Genomic DNA, 25,645 nt, shown 5'->3' on the forward strand with positions numbered 1-25,645 from the left:
CTAATCCTGAATATATGTCTAGTTTACCAAGTTATTTTGAATTTTTATTTTAATATTGGAGGTTTTTTTGCTTGTTTTGTTTTTTCAAGATTGTCAGAGTATGATTGACACAATTTGTGCGAATTCAAGGTATGTTTTGCTATATGAGGGGACCTTAAAAATTATGGACAATTCACATTATCGTTTGATTACGTTTTTCATAAGCTTTCTGGAATCCTTTTGTGCATATATATTATGAAATGATTAGGACAATCTAACATATCGATCACCTTACACCCCTATGTTATTAAAGCATATGTAAGATATTAGCAAGTTGTGAATCTGTGATATAATCATCTAGTTACTGTGTTGAATATTAAGGTCTTGAGGTGTTAATTTATCTCATAGCTTCAAATGTGTGTTCTGCTAACATTTTCCCATGTCCTCACTTTCAGCCCATGATAACCACCATTCTGTTTTGTGATTAAGTGTGACTTTCTTAGATGACACATATGAGTGACATTGTGTGGCATTTATTTTTCTGTGCATTATTTCAAATAGCCTAATGTCCACATTCATATTTTTGGATCCTTGTTCTGACAAAATGGAAGAATTTCCTTTTTAAGGTTGACTGTAATTCCTGTGTGTGTGTGTGTGTGTGTATCACATTTTCTTTACTCATCTGTTGACAATGGGGTTGTTTCCATATATTTTTCTTGTAAATAATGCTGCCATTAATGTGGAGATATGTGTCTCTTTGAGGTACTGATTTTATCTCCTTTGTATACATAGGCAATAGTGGGATTGCTTTGTCATATGTTCTATGTTTAATTTTGATTGAAGACCTACACAGTGTTTTCTATATTGGATGTATCAATTTACTTTCTATCCAACAATTTTTATATTCCTTTTTTTCATCCCTGGTCCAATGTTATCTTTTTATTTTTGGATAATAATCATTTTAACATATATGAGATGGTAACCATTGTGGTCTTGATTAGCATTGTAGTCTTCGTTAGCAGTTTTTGAGCCCCCTCTCAGTTACCTGTTGGCTACTTTTGTATATTCAATTGAAAACTGATCAATCCTTTGTGTGATTTTTATTACAATATTTGCTTTTGAATTGTCTGTGTTCAAACTCAGGCTTTCCAATACTTTCTTCCATTCCTTGCTTTATCTGTTCTGTTTTTCCTAGCGTATGAAGAATATTTCTTAGATTTCTTGCAGCCTTTGCTTTTTCACTTGTGCTTTTAGTGTCATATCTAAACAATCATTGTGAGACTAATATCAATGAATCTTCTTCCATTTGTAAGGGGTTTATATTCTCAGACCTTTCATGTAAGCCTTCAATTCATTTTGAGTTGACTTTCATGCCTGACATAATATAAAGATATTATATTTCAGTTTTTGGCATGTAGATGTCCAATTTGCCTCTGCTTCAGATGTGGTCAATAGTGTATAGCCACTTGGTAACTGTGGTGTTACTTGCTGGTCCCAGCATCCCCAGAGATGTGCCTCTAACTGGGCAGGATCCAGGCAGAAACTGTCACAGTCCAGTTTTAATTATTATTAATTATTTAATTATTAATTGGTACACATAGTGAGGTAGAAGGTATAGTACTAATCCTGTCCCTTCATGCGGTAGAGACAGTGATAATATGTGAGACAAGAAGACCATTGGTGGCTAGGCTTATGTCACTTTCAGGTAGCCTGGGTTCAGTAGTAGTGTTTATTTGCATAGTTCATTTTTCCCAAAGTCATATTCTGGAGAATACTAAACGCACCAAAATAATATGAGGTAATATTCATTAAAAAAAAAAGGGGCTCAGAATCATCAGTTTACAAAGTCCTGAACACCTTTAATACATAGTGAAGCTTGTAAAGCTCAGATAAGGGCCAGCATGTGGAACCTATTATTTCCCCTGCAGGACACCTATCACAGTCTTTGAGATCTCAGTATTGACTAGAGCACTATTTGATAAATGCTTATACAATGCCTTATGGTTTTCTGAGGACTTACACATCTCTAATCCATGACAACTGTGTGAGGTATTCATGGCTGGCAGTTCACAGTGACTAAAAGGTAAAGGAAAGGAAAGCTACAGAGGGCAGAGGGTTAACTGTTGTCCAAAGTTGGCTAACTTTCCTTATGCCTCTGTGCAGTCTTTTTTACCTTCATCATAAACTTGTATTAAACCAAAATCTGTTCATTTTGTCCTTAAAGGTTTAGCTCTGAGAGTGGTCATTTTTTCTGTAGTGACAATTTTATATTTAGGGTATGTTTGTATGTGGACTTTTGTTTGTGTAAAATAGTAGGTATCATATGTTTAAATAACTTAATAAAAACAATTGGTATCAGATTGAGCATAGGATTTGCATGTCCACTGGGTAGTGACCATGAGAACAGAAATACTTTCCCTTCCCCCAGTGTTTCCTGGGTCAGGGACCCAGGACTTTATATTTTAACCAAGATTTTATTGCTCAGAAGCAGTTAGTTTTGGTTGAAACAGTGTGCAAAGTTGAATGGCCCAAGTCCTTGGGCCCTGCACCCCATGGGAGACCAGGATAAGTACCTGGCTCCTGCCATCGGATCAGCATGGTGCACCGGCTGCAGCGCGCCAGCCGCGGCGGCCATTGGAGGGTGAACCAACGGCAAAGGAAGACCTTTCTCTCTGTCTCTCTCTCTCACTGTCCACTCTGCCTGTCAAAAAAAAAAAAAAAAAAAAGAAATATTCTGTTTTGTCATTGTTCCCTGCTTCACCTACCAGACAAATAAATATTTCAGAATGTGATGCCATAACAACACAAGGAAATGAGCAATCCTGTGTTGATGTCTGCATTTAAGGAAAGAGTGGATGATGATGTGTGTGAGCTATGCGAACAAATGGACTGACTGAATCCAGGCTGTGAGAGTTCTAGGCTTTGAGTTGTATGACATTGGCCACCATTGCAATGTCTTTAAGCCTGAAGTCCACATATATAAAATGTAGATGAAAACAGACTCTTATGGTTGTTGTGAAAATTAAGTGTGACAATGCATATTCAACCACTTAAAACCTTACTTGGGGGTGGGCAGGGAAGTATTGAGCGGCAAATCCCATTAGGATGGGGGTGAAGCTGACACCAGTGGTTGGGCCATAGGGTCATCTGGCTTCCAGCCATGGTAGTGGGAGCTGGATCCTAGGGTGGTGTTCTTTGAATATTTCTTCATTATTGTTATGAATGTTTATGTAAATATTTCTGTGCTTCAAATACTGCTCTCTTTTATTATGTTATCATATTACAGTTTGCCTCAGACTTTTTAACTTTAAATCCTAAAAAATTTAGCTACAAGATATCAAGAAGGGTGACTGTTTATGCAAGGAATGTGCATTCTCTTCTAGGGAGATTGTGCATTTTTGGTTCTAAGTATTTTTGTGTTATTTGACATGGAAGTAGGACAGTTATTTATCTGGGATATACATTTGTTTTAAGGAGATGTTTTGAATTCAGGATTGATAAGGATCCTATTGTAAATATTAACTCAGTCAAATGAGTTGGGCTGTTGTGCTGTTTGGCCAAACACTGTTATTGATGTTGCTGGGTAGACATATTGTAGATGTGATTAACATCTACCATCATCTAAATAAAGGAGATTATATATATATATGTATATATATGTATATGTGTATATATATGCAAATTCCTCTATAAGAACCCAGACTGATACAGTAAGCAAATACAGACAAGAAAATATAAAGTCAAATTAGTAATATGCATATCTACTTGCATCCTGAGAAACGGAATGTGAGTATAATTAGAAAGCTTATGGGGGAGGCTGGTGCTGTGGCACAGCAGGTTAACGCTCTGGCCTGAAGTGTTGGCATCCCATATGGGCACTGGTTCAAGAACCAGCTGCTCCACTTCTGATCCAGCTCTCTGCTATGGCCTGGGAAAGCAGTAGAAGATGGCCCAAGTCCTTGGGCCCCTGCACCTGTGTAGAAGACCTGGAAGAAGCTCCTGGCTCCTGGTTTTAGATGGGAACGAATCCAGAAGTTGCAGTCAATTGGGGAGTGAACTAGTGGATGGAAGACCTCTCTCTCTCTCTTTCCTCTGTGTAACTCGACTTTCATGTAAATAAATAAATCTTAAAAAACTGAAAGCTTATGGGTATAATTAGAAAGCCTACTCTTGATGGCCCAAGTGCTTGGTCCCTGCACCCACGTGGGAGACCAGGAGAAGCACCTGGCACCCAGCTTCGGATCAGCGTGGTGCACTGGCTACAGTGGCCATTGAGAGGTGAACCAACAGAAAAGGAAAACCTCTCTCTCTGTCTGTCTCTCTCTCACTGTCCACTCTGCCTGTCAAAAAATAAAAAAAAGCCTACTCTTAAGAAGGAGTTTATTATTCAATTAATTAAATATTTGTACTCTGTATAATGTCAATACATTTTTAATGATGCATTCTAGCTTGTTGCTTGAGCAGGGCTTTTCAAACCATCTGTAGGAAAGGACCAAGATTTTCCCATCCCATGGTAAACTGATATTTTGTAAAATAAAATAAAATGAATAATAATTACTATAAAAGTGAAATTCTGGGAGGACAGAAAAATGTAATCTTTTTTTCATTTTAAATCAGATGCTCCACAAAATAATCATTGCTTCTCATGATAATTACCATATTTTTATTTTAAAACACCTAAAATCTTTTTGTTTTGTTGCTGTCTCTGAATATATAACTACCACAAATACAGATTTAATGTAATTTGAATGTTATATTTTTAGGTAATTTCTCTTTTCTCCTGTCACATTAGCATTGTTTCAAACAAAATACTCATTCCTTGTCACAAAAATGCCAGCATATTGCTTTTCACTTCATAATATTTGCAGCACTTTAGAATTCTTTTGATCCTTGACTTTCTGCATTCCATCTGCATATATCTTTAATATCCTAGTTTAAGTCAGTATTTTCCTGGTGAAATGGAGGCCATCTTGCTAGGGTTTACATTGTGAGGTCATCAGCTTCTTCAAAGTTCTGTAAGTTGTCTTGGCAACTTTCAAGTACTCAGAGACACCTTAGGATGGGGTAATCATCCACCACTTCCAGGTAATATATCGTGTATATTTTATGGATGTTTGTGGGACTGTAAATTTCCCTTTAATTGGGAAAACTAAAGTAGTTGAAGACTGTTATGGTAAGTGTCATTGTCTTTGATTTTCTTTTTCTTGTGTCTTTTTTTTTTATCTGCTGATTCACTCTCCAGATGGCTGCACCAGCCAGGGCTGGGCTAGCCTGAAGCCAGGAGCCAGGAACCTCATTAGGGTCTCACATGAGGGCAGGGGGCACTTGGAACATCCTCTGTTGCTTTTACTGGGCCATGAGCAGGGAGCTGGATTGGAAAAGGAATAGCTGGGACACAAACTGGCACCCATATGGGATGCTGACATTGCAGATGATGGCTTTACCTGCTATGCCACAATGGGGGTCCAGGAACAAAGGCCTTGAGATAGGTAAGAATTTGGCTTATTTGCAGAACCAAGGAAGTCCGTGGTTGGAGTATGGTGAATGAGAGTGCGTAGACTAATACAGATGACATTGGGAGGTTGTGCAGCAGAGACTTCTCCCCTTGCATTGTTATCTCCCAGTTTTTGGCCAGGGGGCACCTAGCTGTCCAGAATAGGGATGATATTTTCCAGCCTTTCTTATGGGTAGGTATAGTCCTATGAATACGTTCTGACCCTTGGGATAAACATGAAAGTTCACAGAGAGCTTCTAGGCATGGATGCCCTGTGCCTTCTATTCTCTCTTCCCAGTTTGCTGCCTGAAACATTGATGTAATGGTTGGTACTCTAGCTACTCTCTTAGGTCACATGGGTGAGGGTCAGGTCCTAGGGGTCACAGAGCATGGCTGAGATGAGTGTGTGCCCTGAGGACTTAAAGCTGAATGCCAGCGCAAGCCTTGGATGGCCTCCAGACTGATTTGTCTGAGAGGTAAACTCTCTAGTTTAAGCTATTATTATTTTGGGTCTCTGTTGCCCAAATCTAATTTTAACTTGCTACAGAGGCAGTAGTCATTTAAGTTTTCACAGGTACTATGAAGAGATTGGATTTTATTCTAAATGCAATAGGAAGCCACTGAAGGATTAAACAGGATCATATGACTCCTTTTATAAGATAGGGAGAATGAATTGTAGGTGGACAAGAATGGAAGAGACAAATTAGTGAAAAGGTACAAATGATACAACCCCTATGGAGAAGGGAGCAATATAGCAAAATGATGTGTGTATTTACCCTTTGATCAGCAGTCCCACTTCTAGGATTCTATCCTGAGAAATCATTGGCAAAAAATATAAAAGCACACAGAAGTTTACTTATTACAGCAGTATTTATAATGGCAAAACTAAAAGCAATTCAAATGCTCATCAGAGGGGCCTGGTCGCATAAACTATGGTGTACCTGCAAAATGGATTACTATTACTACAGCTATAAAAACATGGAGAAGGATCTGTATGCTCCCCTGGAGTAATCTCCAGGATATACTCGTACATGAAAGAGCAAGGTGTGGACAGGGTGCTGTGGTACTACTGGTAATGTAGGGAATGAAGGAAATTATGTGTGTGCCTATATTTCCTTATGCTTTCAAAAAGCAATGGAAAGAAACTTCCAAAAGTAATGTTTGTTTACTTTTGGGGGGAAGTACTAACTGGATAGAGAGGTTAGGAATAGAAGTTAAGAATTACCCGTGTTCCTTGTTTATAATTTAGAATTGCATTTTATATAATTGAAAAAAAAGATCAAAAGGGAAAAATGGGTGTGTTTTGGTGGAGTGGGTTAAGCCGCCCCCATCTGTGCCGGAGTGCTGATTCAAGTTCTGGCTGCTCCGCTTCTGGTCCAGCTCCCTTCTAGTGTGCCTGGGTGTCACTCCCCCATTCGCGGAGGAACGACACTAGACCCTGCGCTGTTCTTTTGTCTGCTCGGCCCTTCCTGGGTTTGCTGCTGGTCCTTCCCGGGTTGGCTGCCTACCCCTCCACCTCCGTGGAGGGGCGGCTCCCCCTGCCACTTTCCCCGCTTCCGCGGAGGAGCGGCACACCGCCAGCCGGCTCTCTCGGGGGCTGCTCAGGTGTTCCTTCAGATGTTCCTGGTGTATGTTGTCTCTCTCCTCCTTCATAGTCCTCTTCCACCAATCCCAACTCTGCTACCCACAGGCCGAGCATGCTGCTCTCCTCCAATCAGGAGCAGGATCAGCTCCTGCAGCTCATCAGTCAAATTGGCGAGAGGCAGCTGCGTAGAAGTTTACTCCTCCCCAGCGCCATATTGTGGGAGAGCAGATGCATAGAATTAGTCCTAGTTCCAGTAATTTAGTCTAGTCTCAGTTGCTCCCCACACCTGGGAACCAGCAGATGATGACTGAAGTAACTGAGCCCCGGCCACACCACTGCGGGAGGCCGGATGGGGTTCATGTCTCCTAGCTTCAGTCTGGTTCAGCCTGGGCTGTTGTGGCCATTAGGGATGGAAGAGCTCCCTCTCTCTCTTTCAAACAAATAAACTGATTTTTTTTTTTTTAAGGAAAAAGCAAAGCAATACTTAAACATTAAAAATAAATGAACCTGCGTTCATGGGACAACCACGGAGAAATCAGTTTTCAATATCTTTAAATCATGTTTTATAAAAATTTTTTAAAATTCATTTTTTATTCAGAGAAAGGCAGAGAGATTTAGAGACCCCTCTACTGGCTTACTCTGCAGTGCCTGCAGTGGCCAGTACTGGGCTGAGCCTGAGCCAGGAGTTGAGAACTCAATCTGGATCTTCCAGACAGGGACCCAACTATGAGAGCCACTGCCTGCTGTCTTCCAGGCTCTGCAGTGGTAGGAAGCTGGAACTGGGAGCTGAAACCAGGCCCTCTCACAGGGAATGCAGGCATCGTAACTGACAACTACAAGGCAAAGTTCCCACCCCTAAGTCATCATATTTTGATTGTACATCCTAATGGTCTGTATATCAAAAAAGGAGAAGCAGGAAAGAAATCTTAAAAACAAATCACATGAAGTCATTTTGTTATTCATTATATTGGTTTTGGTATTTTGCCACTATTTATAAGATAAAACACATGTATTTTATGTCAGTGATAGGAACCAAGATTTTTAGTGTAAAATAGATATAAAATTGAGTAAGTAAGGATTTGGTAGTATTAAATTTTAATTGGAAATAGGATGAATTTTTTTTTCAAAGATTGGTTGTTCTGGGTATATTGCATTTCCATAAGAATTTTAGGATTAGCTTGTCAAAAAAATTAGCTGAGATTTTGATGGTGATTGTGTTGAATTTGTAGACCAATTTGGGGAATGTTATGATAATGACATTAAGTCTTCCAATCTCTGATCATGGGATGTCTTTCCATTTATTTAAATCTTTGAATAGTATTTTACAGATTTTAGTGTACAAGCTCTACTTTTTTGTTAAATTTATTTCTAAGGTTTTTTTTATTCTTGATGCTATTGAGAATGGAATTGTTTTCTTAATTTCATTTTCAGATTGATGCTAGTTTATAAAAATACAACTGATTTTGCATATTGCTTTTGTATCCCGCTACCTTGCAGAATATGTCTATTTTAGCAGTTTTTTTCACAGAATTTCTTAGGATTTTCTATATATAATATTAATATTTGTAAATAAAGACAGTTTTACTTCTTGATTTTCAATCTTGTATTTGTTTTTGTTGCCAAACTGGCTAGAGTTGCAGGTGCAACACTGAACAGAAATGATGAGAGTGTATATTTATTTTCTCTTTGTTCCTGATTTCACTGGGAGGGGGCTGCATTGGGATGTAGTAGGTTAAACTACTATCTGCAGTGCCAGCATCGTTTATGGACACTGGTTCAAGTCCTTGCTGCTCTACTTCTGATCTAACTTTCTGCTAATAGTCTTGGGAAAGCAGCAGAAGATGGGCCAAGTCCTTGGGCCCCTGTACCCATGTGGGAGACCAGAAGCTCCTGGCTTCTGCCTGGTCTAGCCCTGGCTGATATGGCCATCTGGGGAGTGAACTAGCAGATGGAAGATCTCTCTGTCTCTCCTTCTCTCTCGCTAACTGTGCCTTTCAAATGAGTAAATATATTTAAAAAATTTTTTAAGAACATCTTTCATATATCAGAAAACAAGAAAGGTTCACAAATTGTGTCAAAAAGAGTCACTGTGGGGTGACCATGGGGTATTTGGCAAAGGTCAGATAATATGAATGTCAAAAGCCAAAATTACAATTGATTGAATATATAAGAATTTAAGAGCTCTTACTGTTACTGAAGATTGATTGGGTTTTTTGATTTAGACATTTTAGAAACTCATAGGTTGCCTTGGAGAAAAGAAGGAGGTTCATTTTGGCCCATGGTTCTGGAGGCAGCGTCCAAGACTGGGCAGCTGCAGTGGAGGGGGCCTCCTGCTGGCTAGAGTTAGAAGGGCAAGTGGGTGTGTGTAGAAGAGAAAGCAAGGGGCCAAGCCTACTACAACAACCCACTCTTGTGATAATTAATCCGCTATAGCAAGAGAACTGCTTTAATCCTGCTTGGTTTCCTAATCATCCCACCACTTCTCACTTACACTGGGGACCAAGTTCCAATGTGAGTATTGAAGATGAACCATATTCCAGCCATACCATTATAGAGTTGGTTCTGAAAGCTGGCAGGTGAAGGGTGGAAGCAAGCTCACAACAAATCTTACATTTCTTATCTGTCAGGTCCTTTTTTTCTTCATTCTTGCAATTCAACTTTTGGGGAAAACAGAGTTATTTTGTCTTATAAAGTTTCTCACATTCTGGATTTTACTCATCAAATGCCTACAAAGGGAGTGGGTGTTTGGTGTGGGGCATATTACGTCACGTGGGATGCCTACGTCCTGTTTCAGTGTCTCAGTTTGAGTCCTGCCTCAACTCCTGATTCTAGCCTGTTGCCAGTGTCACCCGGGGAGGCGGCAGGTGTGGCTCATCTGCTTTGGTCCCTGACACCCATGTGGGAAACCTGGATTGAGATACAAGCCCCTTCCTGGCTTTGGCCTAGCATAATGCTGAGCGAGGGCATTTGGGGGATGAACCAGCAGATGAGATCTCTCTATCTCCCACTTTGCCTTTCAAATTAGGTGAAAATAATAAAAGCACCAGTCCCTATGAAGTTACCACCTTCCTGTACTCCTACATATTTCCTGTATACTAGAAGATTTAGAGCAGGGATTGTCAAGCTTTTTTCACTTGGCATCCCTTTACATTCTCAGAAACTATCAGATTCCAAAGAACTTTTCCTTATATGGATTATGTCTAGTAATATTTATCATATTACAGTTTGCTACTATTCTACTCATATCCCCTTGCATAGTTTTTTTAAAAAACTTATTTATTTAAAAGAGTTACAGAGGGACAGATGCATTCTTCCACAGTGCCGGCCCCAGGCAGCTGCTTTTACTGCTACACCACAATACCAGCCCCTTCGAGGACATTCTTAACAAAGATTTTTAAAATTTCAAGTCAGTAGTGATGAAGAATGTTACTAGTCATAGTTCGGTGCCACTTCCTTGATTTTTTTTTTTTAAGATTTATTTATTTGAAAGAGTTACAGAGAGGCAGAGGCAGAGAGAGAGAGGTCTTCCATCTGCTGGTTCACTCCCCAAATGGCTACAATAGCCAGAGCTGGGCTGATCCAAAGCCAGGAGCCAGGAGTTTCTTCTGAGTCTCCCACACGGGTGCAGGGGCCCAAGGACTTGGGCCATCTTCTACTGCTTTTGCAGGCCATAGAGAACTGGATCAGAAGTAGAGCAGCCGGGACTCGAACCGGCGCCCCTATGGGATGCCAGCACTGCAGGCGGCAGTTTTACCTGCTACACCATAGCGCCGCCCCTCACTGTCTTGATTTGTGCCAAGGCACTGGCAGTTTTATCCATATTGCTTCTGTTTCATCAGCGAAAATGTCATGATAGTAGAAAAGGCAAGACTTCTTAATTATACTAAGAGAACAGTTTTTGTGTATGGATACTCTGGAAGAATCTTAGGGACTTCAGGATTCTAAGACACCACTCTGAGAACCACCAATCCAGAGGCTTAAATGTTTTTAAAGGTAGGGACCGCTCCTGTCTCAGTATGCATCTGAATGTTCATTGATCTAAATTGACGCTAGATACGTGTCCTCTTTTCCTAGGAGTTCAGATTTAAATAACTCTTCTTTCTAGGGAAGGGGTATTATTAGCTAACAACTGTTGTTGGATTCGCTCCAAAAATTTAATGTTTGTACAATGAATACTATCTTTTTTCTTTTTTCTTTTTTTACATTTAAAGAAATCTAAGTTCTTAAGTGGTTGTGGAATTCAAAGAGCATTATTAAGGAGCTATGAGACAGCTGAGAGTTTTGTCATTTCTAGGAATGATTCTTATCTGTCATTTCCAGAATACAGCCCCAAAGCAATTTACAGATCCAGCTGTCACACACTTGTTATACAGTCAGGCACCAATGCTGAGATGGACTGGGCCAGTTTTGCTTCTTGCTCCTCTCCTCTTCTGTACTTCTGCCCTCATCCCACTTTTTCTTTTCCTGTCTGCATCCTAGGTTAAGAAACTTATTAAGCTTGATAGGCTTTTTCCCTATGCTCACTCCTATCTTGTTCAGGAGGGACCTTCTTTTCCATAAGTATTTGGCCTGTCAGGTAAGACGGCACAAGGGATACCTGTATTCCCTTTCAGAGTGCTCAGGTTGGAGTTGTGGCTCTGCTCCCAGTGCCAGCTTCCTGCTGATGGCTTAAGGAATTGGGTCCCTGCCATGCATACAGAAGGCTTCATTGAGTTCCCCACTCCTGGCTTCAGCATGGCCCAGCCCTGGACATGGCAGGTATTTGGGGGAGTGAAGCAGTGGGTGGGAGCTCTCTGTTTTTCTTTCAAATTAAAAAAGAAAAAGGTATTATCTGCCAAATGGATATTTAGGGGGCAAAATATTATGGACTAAAAACTCAGAAATACTCATTTTGGAAATCACACACAGGAATGTGGAGAGAGAGCACAAGGATTTTGAATCTGGGTATGTGATCTGAGGTTCGACTTCTGCCATGTCAAAAAAAGACATTTACTTGAAAGGCCAGCAACAAAGAGTGGAGTGACGGAGTGAGAGAAATCTTCATCTGCTGCCATGTCATTGTAACTCATTTAAGCTTGAGTGGCTGTATTTATAGTGAGCATAGTTGTGGGAATCAGTAGGCAGGTAAGTTAATACAGATTGTGTTATACGGCCATGCCTTTTACAGAACACATTTTCTCCATGACAAAACTGGAATGCCTTTGGTGGAGGCGGAGAACAGCTGTTCCAGGTTCTGGTGAAAATGTGGGCTGGTGTGTTTGTGTCCTCATTAGTCACCGTCACATGAATTTCCCCCACTGGGAACTGCCTACGGGAGAATAATCCCCAGAACTTGTTCCTGTTGTCATGCCTATCCTTTTCCTCAAATATATGCAGGAGATCTCGGGAAATTTGTGATTTTACCTTGAAGACTGTTCATGCTGAATAACCCAAGGAGCTCACAAAAATCTGAATGCTTTTTAAATGTTCAAGCTAGGCTTTCTTCATTAGCATTTATGGTCTGTTGTTATGTTTGGTTTTAAGCCGTGTTCCACTACGAGCTAGTGGGAGTTTGGGAAACTGATTTCTTTTTCTTTTCTTTTCTTTTTTTTTTTTAAGATTTTATTTATTTGAGAGGTAGAGTTACAGACAGTAAGAGGGAGAGACAGAAAGGCCTTCTGTCTGCTGGTTCACTCCCCAGATGGCTGCAACGGCTGGAGCTGCACCGATCCGAAGCCAGGAGTCAGGTGCGTCTTTCTGGTCTCATGTGGGTACAGCGGCCCAAGCACTTGGGCCATCTTCTACTGCTTTCCCAGGCCGTAGCAGAGAGCTGGACTGGAAGAGGAGCAGCTGGGACAAGAACTGGTGCCCATATGGGATGCTGGCGCCGCAGGTGGAGGATTAACCTACTACACCACAGCGCCGGGCCCCGAAACTGATTTCTAATGGCAGTGCCATCATTCATTGCCTAGTATGTCTTAGGCAATTTCCTTGTTTTTATACTTAAATCAGTGTAATAAATGGGTTTGGATCTGAAGAACTGTTAAGAGTCCCTCCAGATCAAAACTGTGATTCTGGGGCCACTGTCAAGGAATAGTGGGTAAAGCTGCTGCCTGAGATACTGGCATCCCATATGGGCACCAGTTCAAATCTCGGCTGCTCCACTTCCAATGCAGCTGCATGCTAGTGGCCTGGGAGGGAAGGGGAAGATGGCCCAAGTACTTGGGCCCTGGATACCCATGTGGGAGACCAGGAGGTTCCAGGCTCTCAGCTTTGGATGGGCCCAGCTCCAGCCGTTGCAGCCATTTAGGGAGCGCATCAGTGGATGGAGGATCTCTCTCTCTCCCTCTCTGTAAGTCTGCCTTTCAAATAAAATTTAAACTGTATTACTTTTTTTATTATTTATTTGACAGGAAGAGATATAGACAGTGAGAGAGAGACAGAGAGAAAGGTCTTCCTTCCATTGGTTCAACCCCACAAATGGCCGCTATGGCTGGCGCTGCGCCGATCTGAAGCCAGGAGCCAGGTGCTTCTTCCTGGTCTCCCATGCAGGTGCAGGAGTCCAAACACCTGGGCCATCCTCCACTGCCCTCCTGGGCCACAGCAGAGAGCTGGACTGGAAGAGGAGCAACCGGGACTAGAACCCGGCACCCATATGGGATGCCGGCACCGCAGGCAGAGAATTAACCAAGTGAGCCACGGTGCTGGCCCTAAACTGTATTACTTTTAAGCTCTACAACAGAAAATAAGTTTATAGGTTAGATAATATATAAAATATATAACAAAAATTCCTAGTTCTAGCTGGCAATCCCTTTATTCCCTCAGGTTGAAAGCATTTACAATTTACGTAAAGGCCATTTAAATGATACAGAAACAGAAAATCTCAATTAAATATCAAAGGATACAAGCATTAAAAAGCATTAACCAAAAATTTTTTTATGGTAAATACTACCTTTATTTAAAAAAGTTATACATGCTAGAAAAAAGCATAAATGATACATGTAAACAACTGTTTACTAAATACTTATTTTTTTTCTTTGAAAAAGGTGCAAATGATCATTAAATGTAAACACAAAACTTGCCAAACATTTCTGTGGGAGGGGAGAGGGAGAAGGTGAAGGTTATTCCTTTTGGTTGTGGTTAAAGTCTTATTCAAAGATCTTCCTGCAAAATATGTTGAAAAAACTGGCCTATGAATACAATGAGGAAAAAAAAACCTTAACCACTGAAATTATTTATTTCCTTAACATTTTGAACTTTTATCAGTAAGTGCAATTTGAAAGAAACAGTAACAGTGGCCTTATAGAATGCAAATGATACAGTTTGTATAAAAGAACCAAAATATTAATAAAATGCCTCAGTTGGTTTCACGCTCATTAACATGTACGATCATCACAGGGACTGGAGAATCATTGCCTTGGACGCTGTTAGTAAAGGAGAGAGCACCTTCCTCATCTTCCCTAGGCCTGAGTATGGGTGCAGACTGCGTAACAATGCAATGCCTGGGGGAGGTCACTGCTCCAGGCCTTTGGTAACGATAAGGAAACAGGAGGGAAGGCTGCTTCAGTCATGATCATTTTTAAGCAAAAACTCTTGTGAGAGTCATACATGACTACTGGGAAGCAGCAAGTGAGACTCTCAGACTTCTCCCAAGAGGCAGTCAGCAGGGCTGCAGATCTAGAAGACTTGCAATGTAGTAGAAAACAACGTAGAAGGAAACGAGATGTGAATGTCCACAGATGACAGCTCTAACAGCTGAGTCCTGGTTTTATTCCTTCTGAATTGTGCTATTTGAAATAAGATACTTATTTTTATTTCATTTTTTTAAGATTTTCAAGTCTCCCGATGCTTAGTGCAAGAGTGATGGCTAGCTAATGCACTGTGCATGCCTATCTTTGTCACTGGTAATCCTCGGGAGCAGTAGAGTCATGTGGATGGAGCGCCCAGGAATAACCACCAGACCGTACAAAGCCCTTCTGCCCCAACCATACTTAAATCAATACCTCAAAAACAAATTAAGTTTTGCTGCTGGGAATTTTTCTTTCTTTCTTTTTTTTTTTTTTTTTTTGTGGGAGGAAGCATAGTAAAAAAAAATACAAACTTACAGACTGATCAAAAACAACAAAAAAAGATAAATTAAAACCCCAAATAAATATTCTGCACAGAACTGAAAATTATTGTGCAAAGATGACGTCTTGCAGGTGAAGTATTTTCATTGGATTTGTATTTCCATATGTTGAGGCACCAGCAAAGAATAAAATTTGTTCTAATGTCTTCTCAAGCTGTACAAAGCTCCAAAGTCAAAGCTCTCCAGAATACAGAGCATATACAAGGCTGTCTTCTACATGTTCACCATATATGGGATTCACAATGTGTCATTTTAATCACTCCTACACCACCCCCTAGCCGACGGTAGTTCATCCCGCCATATAACCTGCAAAGAAAAAAACGAAATCAGATTTTCTCACTCAGAGAAAACACTGTTTCTTCTATAACTAGATGTTAATCAGACATGTTTGTATGTTTTATAACACAAGTGATATTTTCAGTTTCATACATCTCTTCCAAAGAACAGAAGCTGGACTTGAGCAGGGTCGGCAGCAGAATTATTTCAGATAACAACTGAAAAGCCCTCTCTTATAGAGAGTAATCACTTTTCCATCGCAGAATTTGACAACTTGATGTCTACACTGGCTTCTAACAATTAGGCAAATCGTATGTTCAACGTTTTTGTGTCTAATTTTGCTCCAATTATTTTCTCATCCACACTTTCCTTTTGCTAACCCCCTTCACTTATTTACATTTGCCCCCTTTTCTTGTATGTAGCCATGTGAGCCTCCTCAAATCTTTATGGAACAAAATCAGACATGAGTAAATAAAGTGAGCATCTAGTTGGTGGTACCTGAACAAAAGCACATTCAAAACTAAGGACTTCCATGCAAGAGAATACTAGATCTTCAGCCAGGTGTGAGGTAAAACTGGGCTTACGTTTGGGATAAGTAACTACAAGAATGTGCATATTAATCTCTCAATAGATGATTCTCAAGAATTTCATGAATGGGCATGTATTTGGCCTAGTGGTTAAGATGGTTGGGACAAGCACATCCCATACTGAAGTTCCTGGATTCAAGCCCCAGCTCTGTTCCCGAGTCTAGATTCCTAGTGTTAATGTATACCCTGGAAGGTAGTAGGTGATGGATGGTTCTAGTAACTGAGTCCCTGCCACTCATGTGGAAGGCCTAGAATGTCTCCCTCCCTCACCCCCTCCCTTCTTCCCTCCCTCCCTCCCACCAACCCTGCCTTCATTCCTTCCATAAATATAACTTTAGGAACACAGTGACTGTTCCCACTCTACCTGCCCTCCCGTGTTTCTGGCTCCTGGTTTCAGCCTGGCTCACCCCTGGTTGCTGTGGGTATTTGGGGAGTGAACTCATGGAAGAAAACTCCCTTCTCTTCCTCTTTAATGAAGAAATTAAAAGCCCAAGCACTTCGGCCATCTTCTGCTGCTTTTCCCAGGCCATAAGCAGAGAGCTGAATCAGAAGTGGAGTAGCTGGGACAAGAACAGGAGCCCATATGGGATGCCTGTGTTGCAGGTGGTAGCTTTACCAGCTATGCCACAGTGCCGGCACCACTGCTAATCCTATTTAGTGACAGTTACTGAGAAACAAGTCCATACATAGGATTATAATAATGAAATGGCAGCAATAAATTTAGCTGTCTTCCCAAATGATGCTGACTCAAATTCCCACCAAAAATAGCTGTATATGGGAGAAAATATCCCACAAGTGGGAGGCTCCTATTAATCAAAACCTGCCGTAATCTGTCATTTCCCTCTATTCGGTTTTCAGTGAGACCTTCCTTGACTGCCTTCAGCAGACGCTCCTTCCCTTCCTCACTAACCCCCTGGGCTGCTTTGCTATTTGCTATAGCACTTACACCTCTTTGGTATAGAAACCTGTGCCTTCTTCCCTACAATGCCAACTACAGTAGGGCAGGGAAGTTTTGTTTTATTCACCTCTGTATCTTCAGAGCCTAGAACACTCAGTCAAGATGAGATGTAGGAGCAAGAAGTATATGTTGGGGCAGACTGTGTGGTGCAGTGGGTTAAGCCACTGCTTGTGATACTGGCATCCCATTATCACAGTGCCAGTTGGAGCCACAGCTGCCCTGCTTTTGATCCAGCTTCCTGCTAATGCGCTTGGAAGTCAGCACAAGTTGGTCCAAGGACTTGGGTCTCTGAAATCTGCATGGGAGACCAGGATGGAGTTTCTCGCTCCTGGCTTTGGCCTGGCTAGCACCAGTCTTTATGGCTATTAGGGGAGTGAGCCAGAAGACAGGAGATCTCTCTCTCTGTCTCTCCCTGTCTCACTCTTTCAAACAGATAAAATCAACCTTTAAAAAAACTAGTATGTTTTCCTGAGCCTGACTTTATTTTTTATTTGTATTTGTTTATTTTTAAGGACTTACTTATTTGAAAGTCAGAGTTACAGAGAGGAGAGACACAGAGAGAGGTCTTCCATCTGTTGGTTCACTCCCTAAATGGCTGCAGTGGCCAGAGCTGGGCCAACCTGAAGCTAGGAGCCAGGAGCTTCTTTTGGGTCTCCATGTAGGAGCAGGGGCCCAAGAACTTGGGCCATCCTCTGCTGCTTTCCCAGGCACATTAGCAGGGAGCTGGATTGGAAGTAGAGCAGCTGGGACTCAAACCGGTGTCCACATGGGATACTGGCACTGTAAGCAGTTGCTTAACCAGATACACCACAGCACCAGCCCATGAGCCTGACTTTAGTGTTGTGACAACTGCTGAGCAATACCGAGCCATGCACAATCCAGTCATCGATAAAAATGTAAGTGCTGTGGCTTTCTCATGGATGAATATACAGAGGACTCAATAAATTCACAAGGTGAATCTAACAAGGTGACAAAAAAGTCTGGGAGGGTAGCTGCAGCTGAAAATTAGGAATTGTTCTACTAGAATATAGCAGGAGGAGCCAGCATTGTAGCACAGTGGGTTCAGCTGCTGCCTATGAGGCTGGCATCTCATACTGGAGCACGGGTTTGAGCTCCAGGCGCTTGGCTTCAATCCAGTCCCCTGCTAATGTGCCTTGGGAAGGGAACAGAAGATGGCCCAAGTCCTTGGTCCCCTGCATCACCCATGTGGAGACCTGGATGGAGCTCCTGACTTCTGGCTTTGGCCTGGCCCCACCCCTGGCTGTTGTGGCCATTTGTGGAGTGAACCAGCAGGTAGAAGATCCTATTCTCTTTCTCTCCCTCTTTGTCACTCTGCCTTTCAAATAAAAAAAATATAATTCTTTTTAAAAAATTTTTATTTATTTATTTATTTGACAAGTAGAGTTACAGACAGTGAGAGAGACAGAGACAGAGAGAAAGGTCTTCCTTCCATTGGTTCACTCCCTAAAAGGCCACAATGGCCGGTGCTGTGCTGATCCAAAGCCAGGAGCCAGGTGCTTCTTCCTGGTCTCCCATGCAGGTGCAGGGGCCCAAGCACCTGGGCCATCCTCCACTGCCTTCCTGGGCCACAGCAGAGAGCTGGACTGGAAGAGGAGCAACCGGGACTAGAACCCGGCGCCCATGTGGGATGCCAGTGCCGCAGATGGAGGATTATCAAATGAGCCACAGTGCAGGCCCCCTCTTAAATCTTTAAAGTTAAAATCATCAAGTCTAAATCTTTACTCAGTTATAACAGACTCCCAGGACTAATTTGATAGATGCTCTAAAATGCCAAATATATAGTTCATTTTCAAATTTAATAAAAACTATTGTGAGTTTGTTGTACTTTATATCTGAATTTATCTTTTAAACATTTTGTTTATTTGAAAGACAGAGCATTGAGGCTGGCGCTGTGGTGCAGTGGGTTGATGCCCTGGCCTGCAGTGCTGGCATCCCATGTGGGTGCTGGTTCAAGACCGGGCTGCTCCATTTCCGATCTGGCTCTCTACTATGGCCTGGGAAAGCAGTGGAAGATGGCCCAGGTCCTTGGGCCCCTGCACCCACGTGGGAGACCCAGAAGAGGCTCCTGGCTCCTGGCTTTGGATGGGCGCAGCTCTGGTCATTGCAGTCAACTGGGGAGTGAACCAGTGGATGGAAGACCTCTCTCTCTCTCTCCCTCCCTCTCCTCTCTCTGTGTATCTCTGACTTTCAATAAAAAATAAATATATCTTTAAAAAAAAAGCAGAGCAGCTGGGACTTGATGCAGTGCTCCAATATGTGATGTTGGCGTTGCAGGTAGTGGTTTATTCCACTGTGCTGCAAGGCCGCACCCTCCTCCCCCCACCCCAAGTGGCTTCTTAGCCACTGTGCCAAATGCCTGCCCCCAAAATAGGTTTTAAACTGAGATAAAATATCATTTTTTTTAAAAAATAACTGTAATTTGTTTTTATGGGCATAGCATTTCCCACAAAAACACTGCAAAACTGTGCTGACAGATTTGGAGCCAAAGACCTAGATTTTAATTCTGACTCCATCACTACTTTGCTTAGGAAGTCACTGTATTTCTTGGTACCTTACTTTCCTCAGTTGAACAGAATGGGGCTAGAAAGGAGATTTATTTTTTTTCCTCCTGCTTTTCTGGTTTCTAGTTACAAAACTAGACAGTTAGCAAAGAGAAGACTTTTCCAAGACACCAGCCCCTTCCAAGCAATCAAGCCAAAGGGAACCACTGAATATGGCGTGACAGCTCTCTTTAAAGCACACTAGTGTGTGGACCATCTTCGTGTTGATGGTCGTGGGCCATCTCAGCCCATGGTTTCCCAGTCAGTGGTGAGGTGATCTGCAGCACAGCTTAGAGGTTACCTCCATGTGTTTGCATCAGGATCGAAAACTTCAATGGTCTTCAAGTATGTTGTGCCGTCAAAACATCCTACTGCCATGAGCTGTCCATTGACCACTGCCAGGCCAACCTAGAGGACCAAAGCACAGGTATTGCTGAAGAGACTGGACAATTATGGGGAATTTTAGACTGGTTTCTAGATACATCTAATAAAAGATAATAAAACTTAAAGTCTTACATTCCAATTTACTTGAACACAGAGGGAAAAAGTAATATAAAAATATGAAATTATGGGAACTATAAAATTTTATAGTTCAATGAGAATATATATTTTTAAAAGGTTTATTTATTGGGGCTGGTGCAGTGGTGCAGTAGGTTAACCCTCTATCTGTGGCACCAGCATCCCATATGGGCACCAGTTCTAGTCCTGGCTGCTCCTCTTCCAATCCAGCTCTCTGCTGTGGCCTGAGAAAGCAGTAGAAGATGGCCCAAGTGATTGGGCCCCTGTATCCATGTGGAAGACCTGGAAGAGGCTCCTGGCTCCTGGCTCCTGGCTCCTGGCTTCAGATCGGTGCAGCTCCGGCCATTGCGGTCATTTGGGGAGTGAATCAATGGAAGGAAAACCTTTCTCTCTGCCTCTTCCTCTTACTGTCTGTAACTCTACCTCTCAAATAAATAAATAAAATCTTAAAAAAATATTTATCTATATGAAAGGCAGAGTTACAGAGAAGGAGAGGAAGAGAGATCTGCCATCTACTGGTTCACTCCCCAAATGATTGCAAAAGCCATGGCTGGGCCAGGCCAAAGCTGAGTATGGAACTCCATCTAAGTCTCCCATGTGTGTTCAGGGGCCCATGTACTTGGGTCATCTTTAACTGCTTTTCCATGTGCACTAGCAGAGAGGTAGATCAGAAGTGGAGCAGCCAGAACATGAACTGGTACCCACGCAGGTAGTGGCTTAACCTGCTGCACCACATCATCAGCCCATCAATGAGAATACTTAGAGTCCAAAACATAGAGTTCTTAAACTTAAGAAAAAGCATTCACCAAAAATGAGAAAGAACTTCCAAACTGCTCTCACTTTCTCTGGGTTTTGCCTGCTTGAATTCACTTTCTAAGTTGCCACTAAAAATCTCTTTAAAAAATACAAATCTGTGGGATGGGCATGTGGTGTCCAGGTTAAGCCGCCATCTGCAACACTGGTATCCCACGTGGGCACCAGTTCATGTCCCATTTCCACTGCTTATCCAGTCCCCTGCTAATGGCTTGGGAAAAGTGGCAGAGATGCCCACATGCTTGGGCCTCTGCTACCCTGGCTTCAGCCTGGCCCAGCCCTGGCTGTTGTGGACATCTGGGGGGGGGGGGTCAGCCAGTGGATAGAAGATCTCTAATTCTAACTTTCAAAATAATTTTTTTTTTTGGATAGGCAGAGTTAGACACACACAGAGAGAGAGAAAACTTTCAAAATAAATCTTCAAAAAAAAAAAAAACAAATCTAATCATGTCACTTTCCCCTTTAAAAGCCTTCTAGGCCTCCCTACTACCTATGGGGAAATTTAAAGTCCTTAATATGTTCTCAGGCCCTTCAGGAGCCTGTAGCCCACCGTTTAGCCTCACCTCCTGGCTTTTCTCTTTTCCCTGCTAATGCACCTGTAATTCAGTAGTGCTGGGCTGACCACCTCTCCTCACACCTCTGTGCTTCTGCACACTGTTCCCTGGCTAGTGTCTTCTGTCTGCCTTCACGCCTGAGCTTATTTACTGTGGCTGTCTCTGGCAGTCTCTTTACTGCCCACACCCATTTTTTTTAAGATTTATTTATTTATTTGAGAGGCAGAGAGGGATTGTTTTCAAAGCTCTCAGTAGTTGGGCACTCACTCCACTCTGGCGGGATGTCATGGCCACCACTGGAGACCACTGGTTCATTCTAGGGTTGTATCTCTCAGCACTGCTAAGCTCTGTGGTGTCATCTCTACCACCAACAGCGTAGATCATGTCCTGGTACACTGCACAGCTGAGGTGCTTCCTCCGGGTCCCCGTGGGGGCTATGGTGTGCCATCTGTTCTCCTGAGGACTGTAGCGCTCCACTGCAGGGAGAAGAAAAGCAAGTACCTGAGCAGTCAGCCACTTCCTCTCCCAGGTTCGTCAAAGTCATCGAAACTCGTGATGACACGTACTTACAGTCAGCAATATGAATTCTGCTTCTGAGAGGACTTGTGTATCTCTGGGCAATCCTAGATTACACTGTCATCAGGACTAGTTTCTCTTAGGTATGGTGTGGTGGAAAGGGCAGGTATTGGAGCACAGAGATGTGACCATCCTTACTCTTTCTGTCTTTAAGTGGGGAGACTGGACTGTCTGATCCCCAAGCACCATTCAGGACAGATAACGCTATCACAAGAGATATTTTCTGTACTCCTAGAGTCCCCTGCCCATGACCTCGTGCAGTTCAAACCACTAGAGAGGACAAGATAGGTAGCAATGAGTCATACACTATCTTTAGGCTAAAATACCCATTCTCTCTAAACAGAAAGAATGAACAAACATGCCAGCTTCTAGTTCCAAGTTTCTATTTTAGATCATAATATAAAGTACTTTTTGTCATGGGGAGGTAGTGATGGGAAGGGAAGTAATCATGTTCAGAAAACAGTTCTATTTTCATTAAAAATTTCTAGACGCTTACATAGTAGAAGAAAAAATAAATATTTTGGGACTGTACTAAAAGAGTATGGCTGCAGAGAGAGATGAGTTACACTTTCTTAGAGGGAAAAAAACCTTTTTCTAATAAATTACAGCATGACCTGAACTTTTTATACCTTTTGAAGGTGGACTCTCCTCAGAACCTGCTGCTTCTGGGAAACCACAAAGTTCTGGGAGGGACTAACCTGTGTTGAGTGGAGATGTCCCATCAGAGCCACCTACTGCATATAATAACCCTCCCAACACAGCCACGGCCACGCCTAGTCTCCTGGTGCTCATGGAAGCCACACGAGTCCACTTGTTCTCCTTTGGATCATACCTGCAGCGAGAGAAACTGGACTGTGGACGTGTTCTTATTAAATGAAGCCTTTTTCCTAAGATCTTAAATCACTCTAAAGATACACTGGATAATCCACTCGCTATCGTCAAATGCACAGTGAGACTCTAAGGTATTTTACTTAGTTATGAGGGAGGAAAAGGCCTTAGAATTTATGCCTGCTTCAGTTGCTAAGTTACTTTCTGCACTCAGAGCTACGATGTTAGAGCTGGAACTCTGAACGCTGTATTTCTCTTTTGCCTGCTGTCTCTGTTAGACGGTGCCAAAGGGCAGGACTAGAGACCCTGGGAGTCTAGAGAGGGAAAAGGTCATGCTCCTTCTTGTTCCCCTGCCGACCCAGTCAGCACTGTTTCAGCAATAGCCCTTCACTCTGACCATGCCAGTTAATTTCTTGTTTTTATTTTGTCAATCATAACTTTTAGCTCTGCAATCCCGTTAGACTTGGAGGGGAAGTAAGGAAAACATGGAACCCAAAGAACTGTAGGGAGAGCACAGTGACGGGCATCACGAGCAGATGGGATGCAGGGTGCCCTCCTGAGCTACAGCAGTACTCTGCTGGTTAAGATCAGAGTTGTCTGGCCGGCGCCACGGCTCACTAGGCTAATCCTCTGCCTTGCGACGCCGGCACACCGGGTTCTAGTCCCGGTCGGGGCGCTGGATCCTGTCCCGGTTGCCCCTCTTCCAGGCCAGCTCTCTGCTGTGGCCAGGGAGTGCAGTGGAGGATGGCCCAAGTGCTTGGGCCCTGCACCCCATGGGAGACCAGGATAAGTACCTGGCTCCTGCCATCGGATCAGCGCGGTGCGCCAGCCACAGTGCACTGGCCGCGGCGGCCATTGGAGGGTGAACCAACGGCAAAAGGAAGACCTTTCTCTCTGTCTCTCTCACTGTCCACTCCGCCTGTCAAAAAAAAAAAAAAAAAAATTCTAAGATCAGAGTTGTCCACAGCTGGCAATGGTGATCTTCCTGCTGGTCTTGCCATTCTCAGACCCAAGGTGCTTCGTGGCTTCCACAATATTCATGCCTTCTTTCACTCTGCCAAAGACCACACACCTGCCATCCAACCACTCAGTCTTGGCAGTGCAGATGAAAAAGCTGGGAACCATTTGTGTTGTGTTCGGCATTTGCCATGGACAAGGTGCCAAGACTTATATGCTTTAGAAGTTTTCTTTTTTAAAAGATTTGTTTATTTATTTGAAAGGCTTGGTTATAGAGGCAGAGGCAGAGACAGAGAGAAAGAGAAAGGTCTTCCATCCACTCGTTCACTCCCCTCCCCCAAATGGCTGCAAAGGCCACAGCCAGGAGCTTCTTCTGGGGCTCCCACATGGATGCAGGGGCCCAAGGACTTGGGCCATCTTCCACTGCTTTCCCAGGCCATAGCAGAGAGCTGGACTGGAAGTGGAGCAGCTGGGACTTGAACTGGTGCCCAGATGGGATGCTGGCTCTGCAAGCGACGGTTTTACCCGCTATGCCACAGCGCCAGCCCCCAGAGGGAAGTTTTCCTCATCAAGCTTCTCTCCATAGATGGAGTTGCTCCCATGCCATTGTAGCATGTTAAGTTGCCACCCTGTCACATAAACCCTGGAATAATTCTCTGAAAGCAGGAACCCTTGTAACCAAATCCTTTCTCTCCGGAACTCAGAGCACAGAAGTTTTCTGCTGTCTTTGGAACTCTGTCTGCAAAGAGCCCAAAGGAGATGCAGCCCAAAGGCTGGCTGTCAATGGCAATGTCGTGTCGAAGAACACAGCTGATGGTGAGCAGCTGTGGGTGACAACCGCGTCTGCAAAGCCCAGGCCAGCTAATTTCAATTGCTATGCTTGTGCCTCTTGGAGATCTTAGTCACAGTTGTGTGGGGCAAATCCTCTGAGTTCCTGGGGTAACAGTACCAGAGTTTAGTTGTCTGCTGTTGTGCAGCAAGTCACCCTCAGCTCCCCTAAGAACCCTAACTGGTTGTCTTTGGAAGATCATGTGTAAAGAATTCATTATTTTGAAAACTTGTAAATAAAGTTCACTAAATATATTAAATAAACTTCAAAAAAATTGAAGTCTTCTATTGATCTTTGAGTTCACTAACTCTGTCTCCCCTGTGTCTAGTACACTTAAAAAAATTAGTATTTATTAGAGAGAGAGAGAGACAGAGGGAGGGGAGAGAGAGAGAGAGAGAGAGAGAGAGAGAGTATGCATGCATGCGCAGGTGAGCTCCCATCTATTGGTTCACTCCCCAAATGCCCACAAGGGTTGGGCTACGCCGGGCCAAAGCAGGGAGCTAGAACACTATCCAGGTCTCCCACGTGGGTGGCAGGGGCCTAGGTACTTGAGCCATCACTGCTGCCTCATTAGGGTCTGGACTCACAGAAAGCTGGAATCAGTAGCTGTGCTGTACGTAGGACACAGGCATCTGAACTGCCAGGCTAAATGCCTGCCCCCAGTTCTTCCTTAATCTTATCCAGCAAGTTCTTGGTTGTAGACAGTTCATTTTTACAATGTATACCTGCTTCTTATTTTTCCATTTGTTGATCTTTTCCTCTATTTTTATTTAATATATCTATTACACTTATTTTAAAGTCTTAACTCCAAATGTGGAGCAGTTCTAAGACTGCTTCTACTGTCTACTTTTCCTCTCAATTACTGGCCACATTTTCCGTTTCTTCAGATGGCTCGTGCTTCTTAGGTATGCGTGACATTATTATAAAAGAACAGGATCCTAGAAAGTGAAGCTGATATATCTCCCCCGCCCTCCTGTTCTTTTGAGGATTAGACAGACAGGATGAAAGGTGCATTACCTCCA

General features: G+C 42.8%; 1 protein-coding gene and 1 long non-coding RNA gene across 3 annotated transcripts in view; one reads left to right on the forward strand and one right to left on the reverse strand.

Annotated features, from left to right (window-relative positions):
* Window positions 1-25,645, forward strand: part of LOC127488438 (uncharacterized) — a 145,117-nt gene that overhangs the window by 1,027 nt on the left and 118,445 nt on the right. The gene's annotated exons all lie outside the window — the stretch shown is intronic.
* LOC103345638 (kelch-like protein 20) overlaps window positions 13,969-25,645 on the reverse strand; it is a 129,968-nt gene continuing 118,291 nt past the window's right edge. The window contains exons 6-9 of the mRNA XM_070068655.1: window positions 22,708-22,841; window positions 21,701-21,909; window positions 19,849-19,955; window positions 13,969-15,471 (exon numbers count right to left, since the gene is read on the reverse strand). Coding sequence (XP_069924756.1) covers window positions 15,387-15,471; window positions 19,849-19,955; window positions 21,701-21,909; window positions 22,708-22,841 — 535 coding nt within the window. The 3' untranslated portion in view covers window positions 13,969-15,386. The remainder of the gene's footprint in view (window positions 15,472-19,848; window positions 19,956-21,700; window positions 21,910-22,707; window positions 22,842-25,645) is intronic.

This window comes from Oryctolagus cuniculus, chromosome 2 (assembly GCF_964237555.1).
Source record: "Oryctolagus cuniculus chromosome 2, mOryCun1.1, whole genome shotgun sequence".
NCBI classification, from domain to species: domain Eukaryota; kingdom Metazoa; phylum Chordata; class Mammalia; order Lagomorpha; family Leporidae; genus Oryctolagus; species Oryctolagus cuniculus.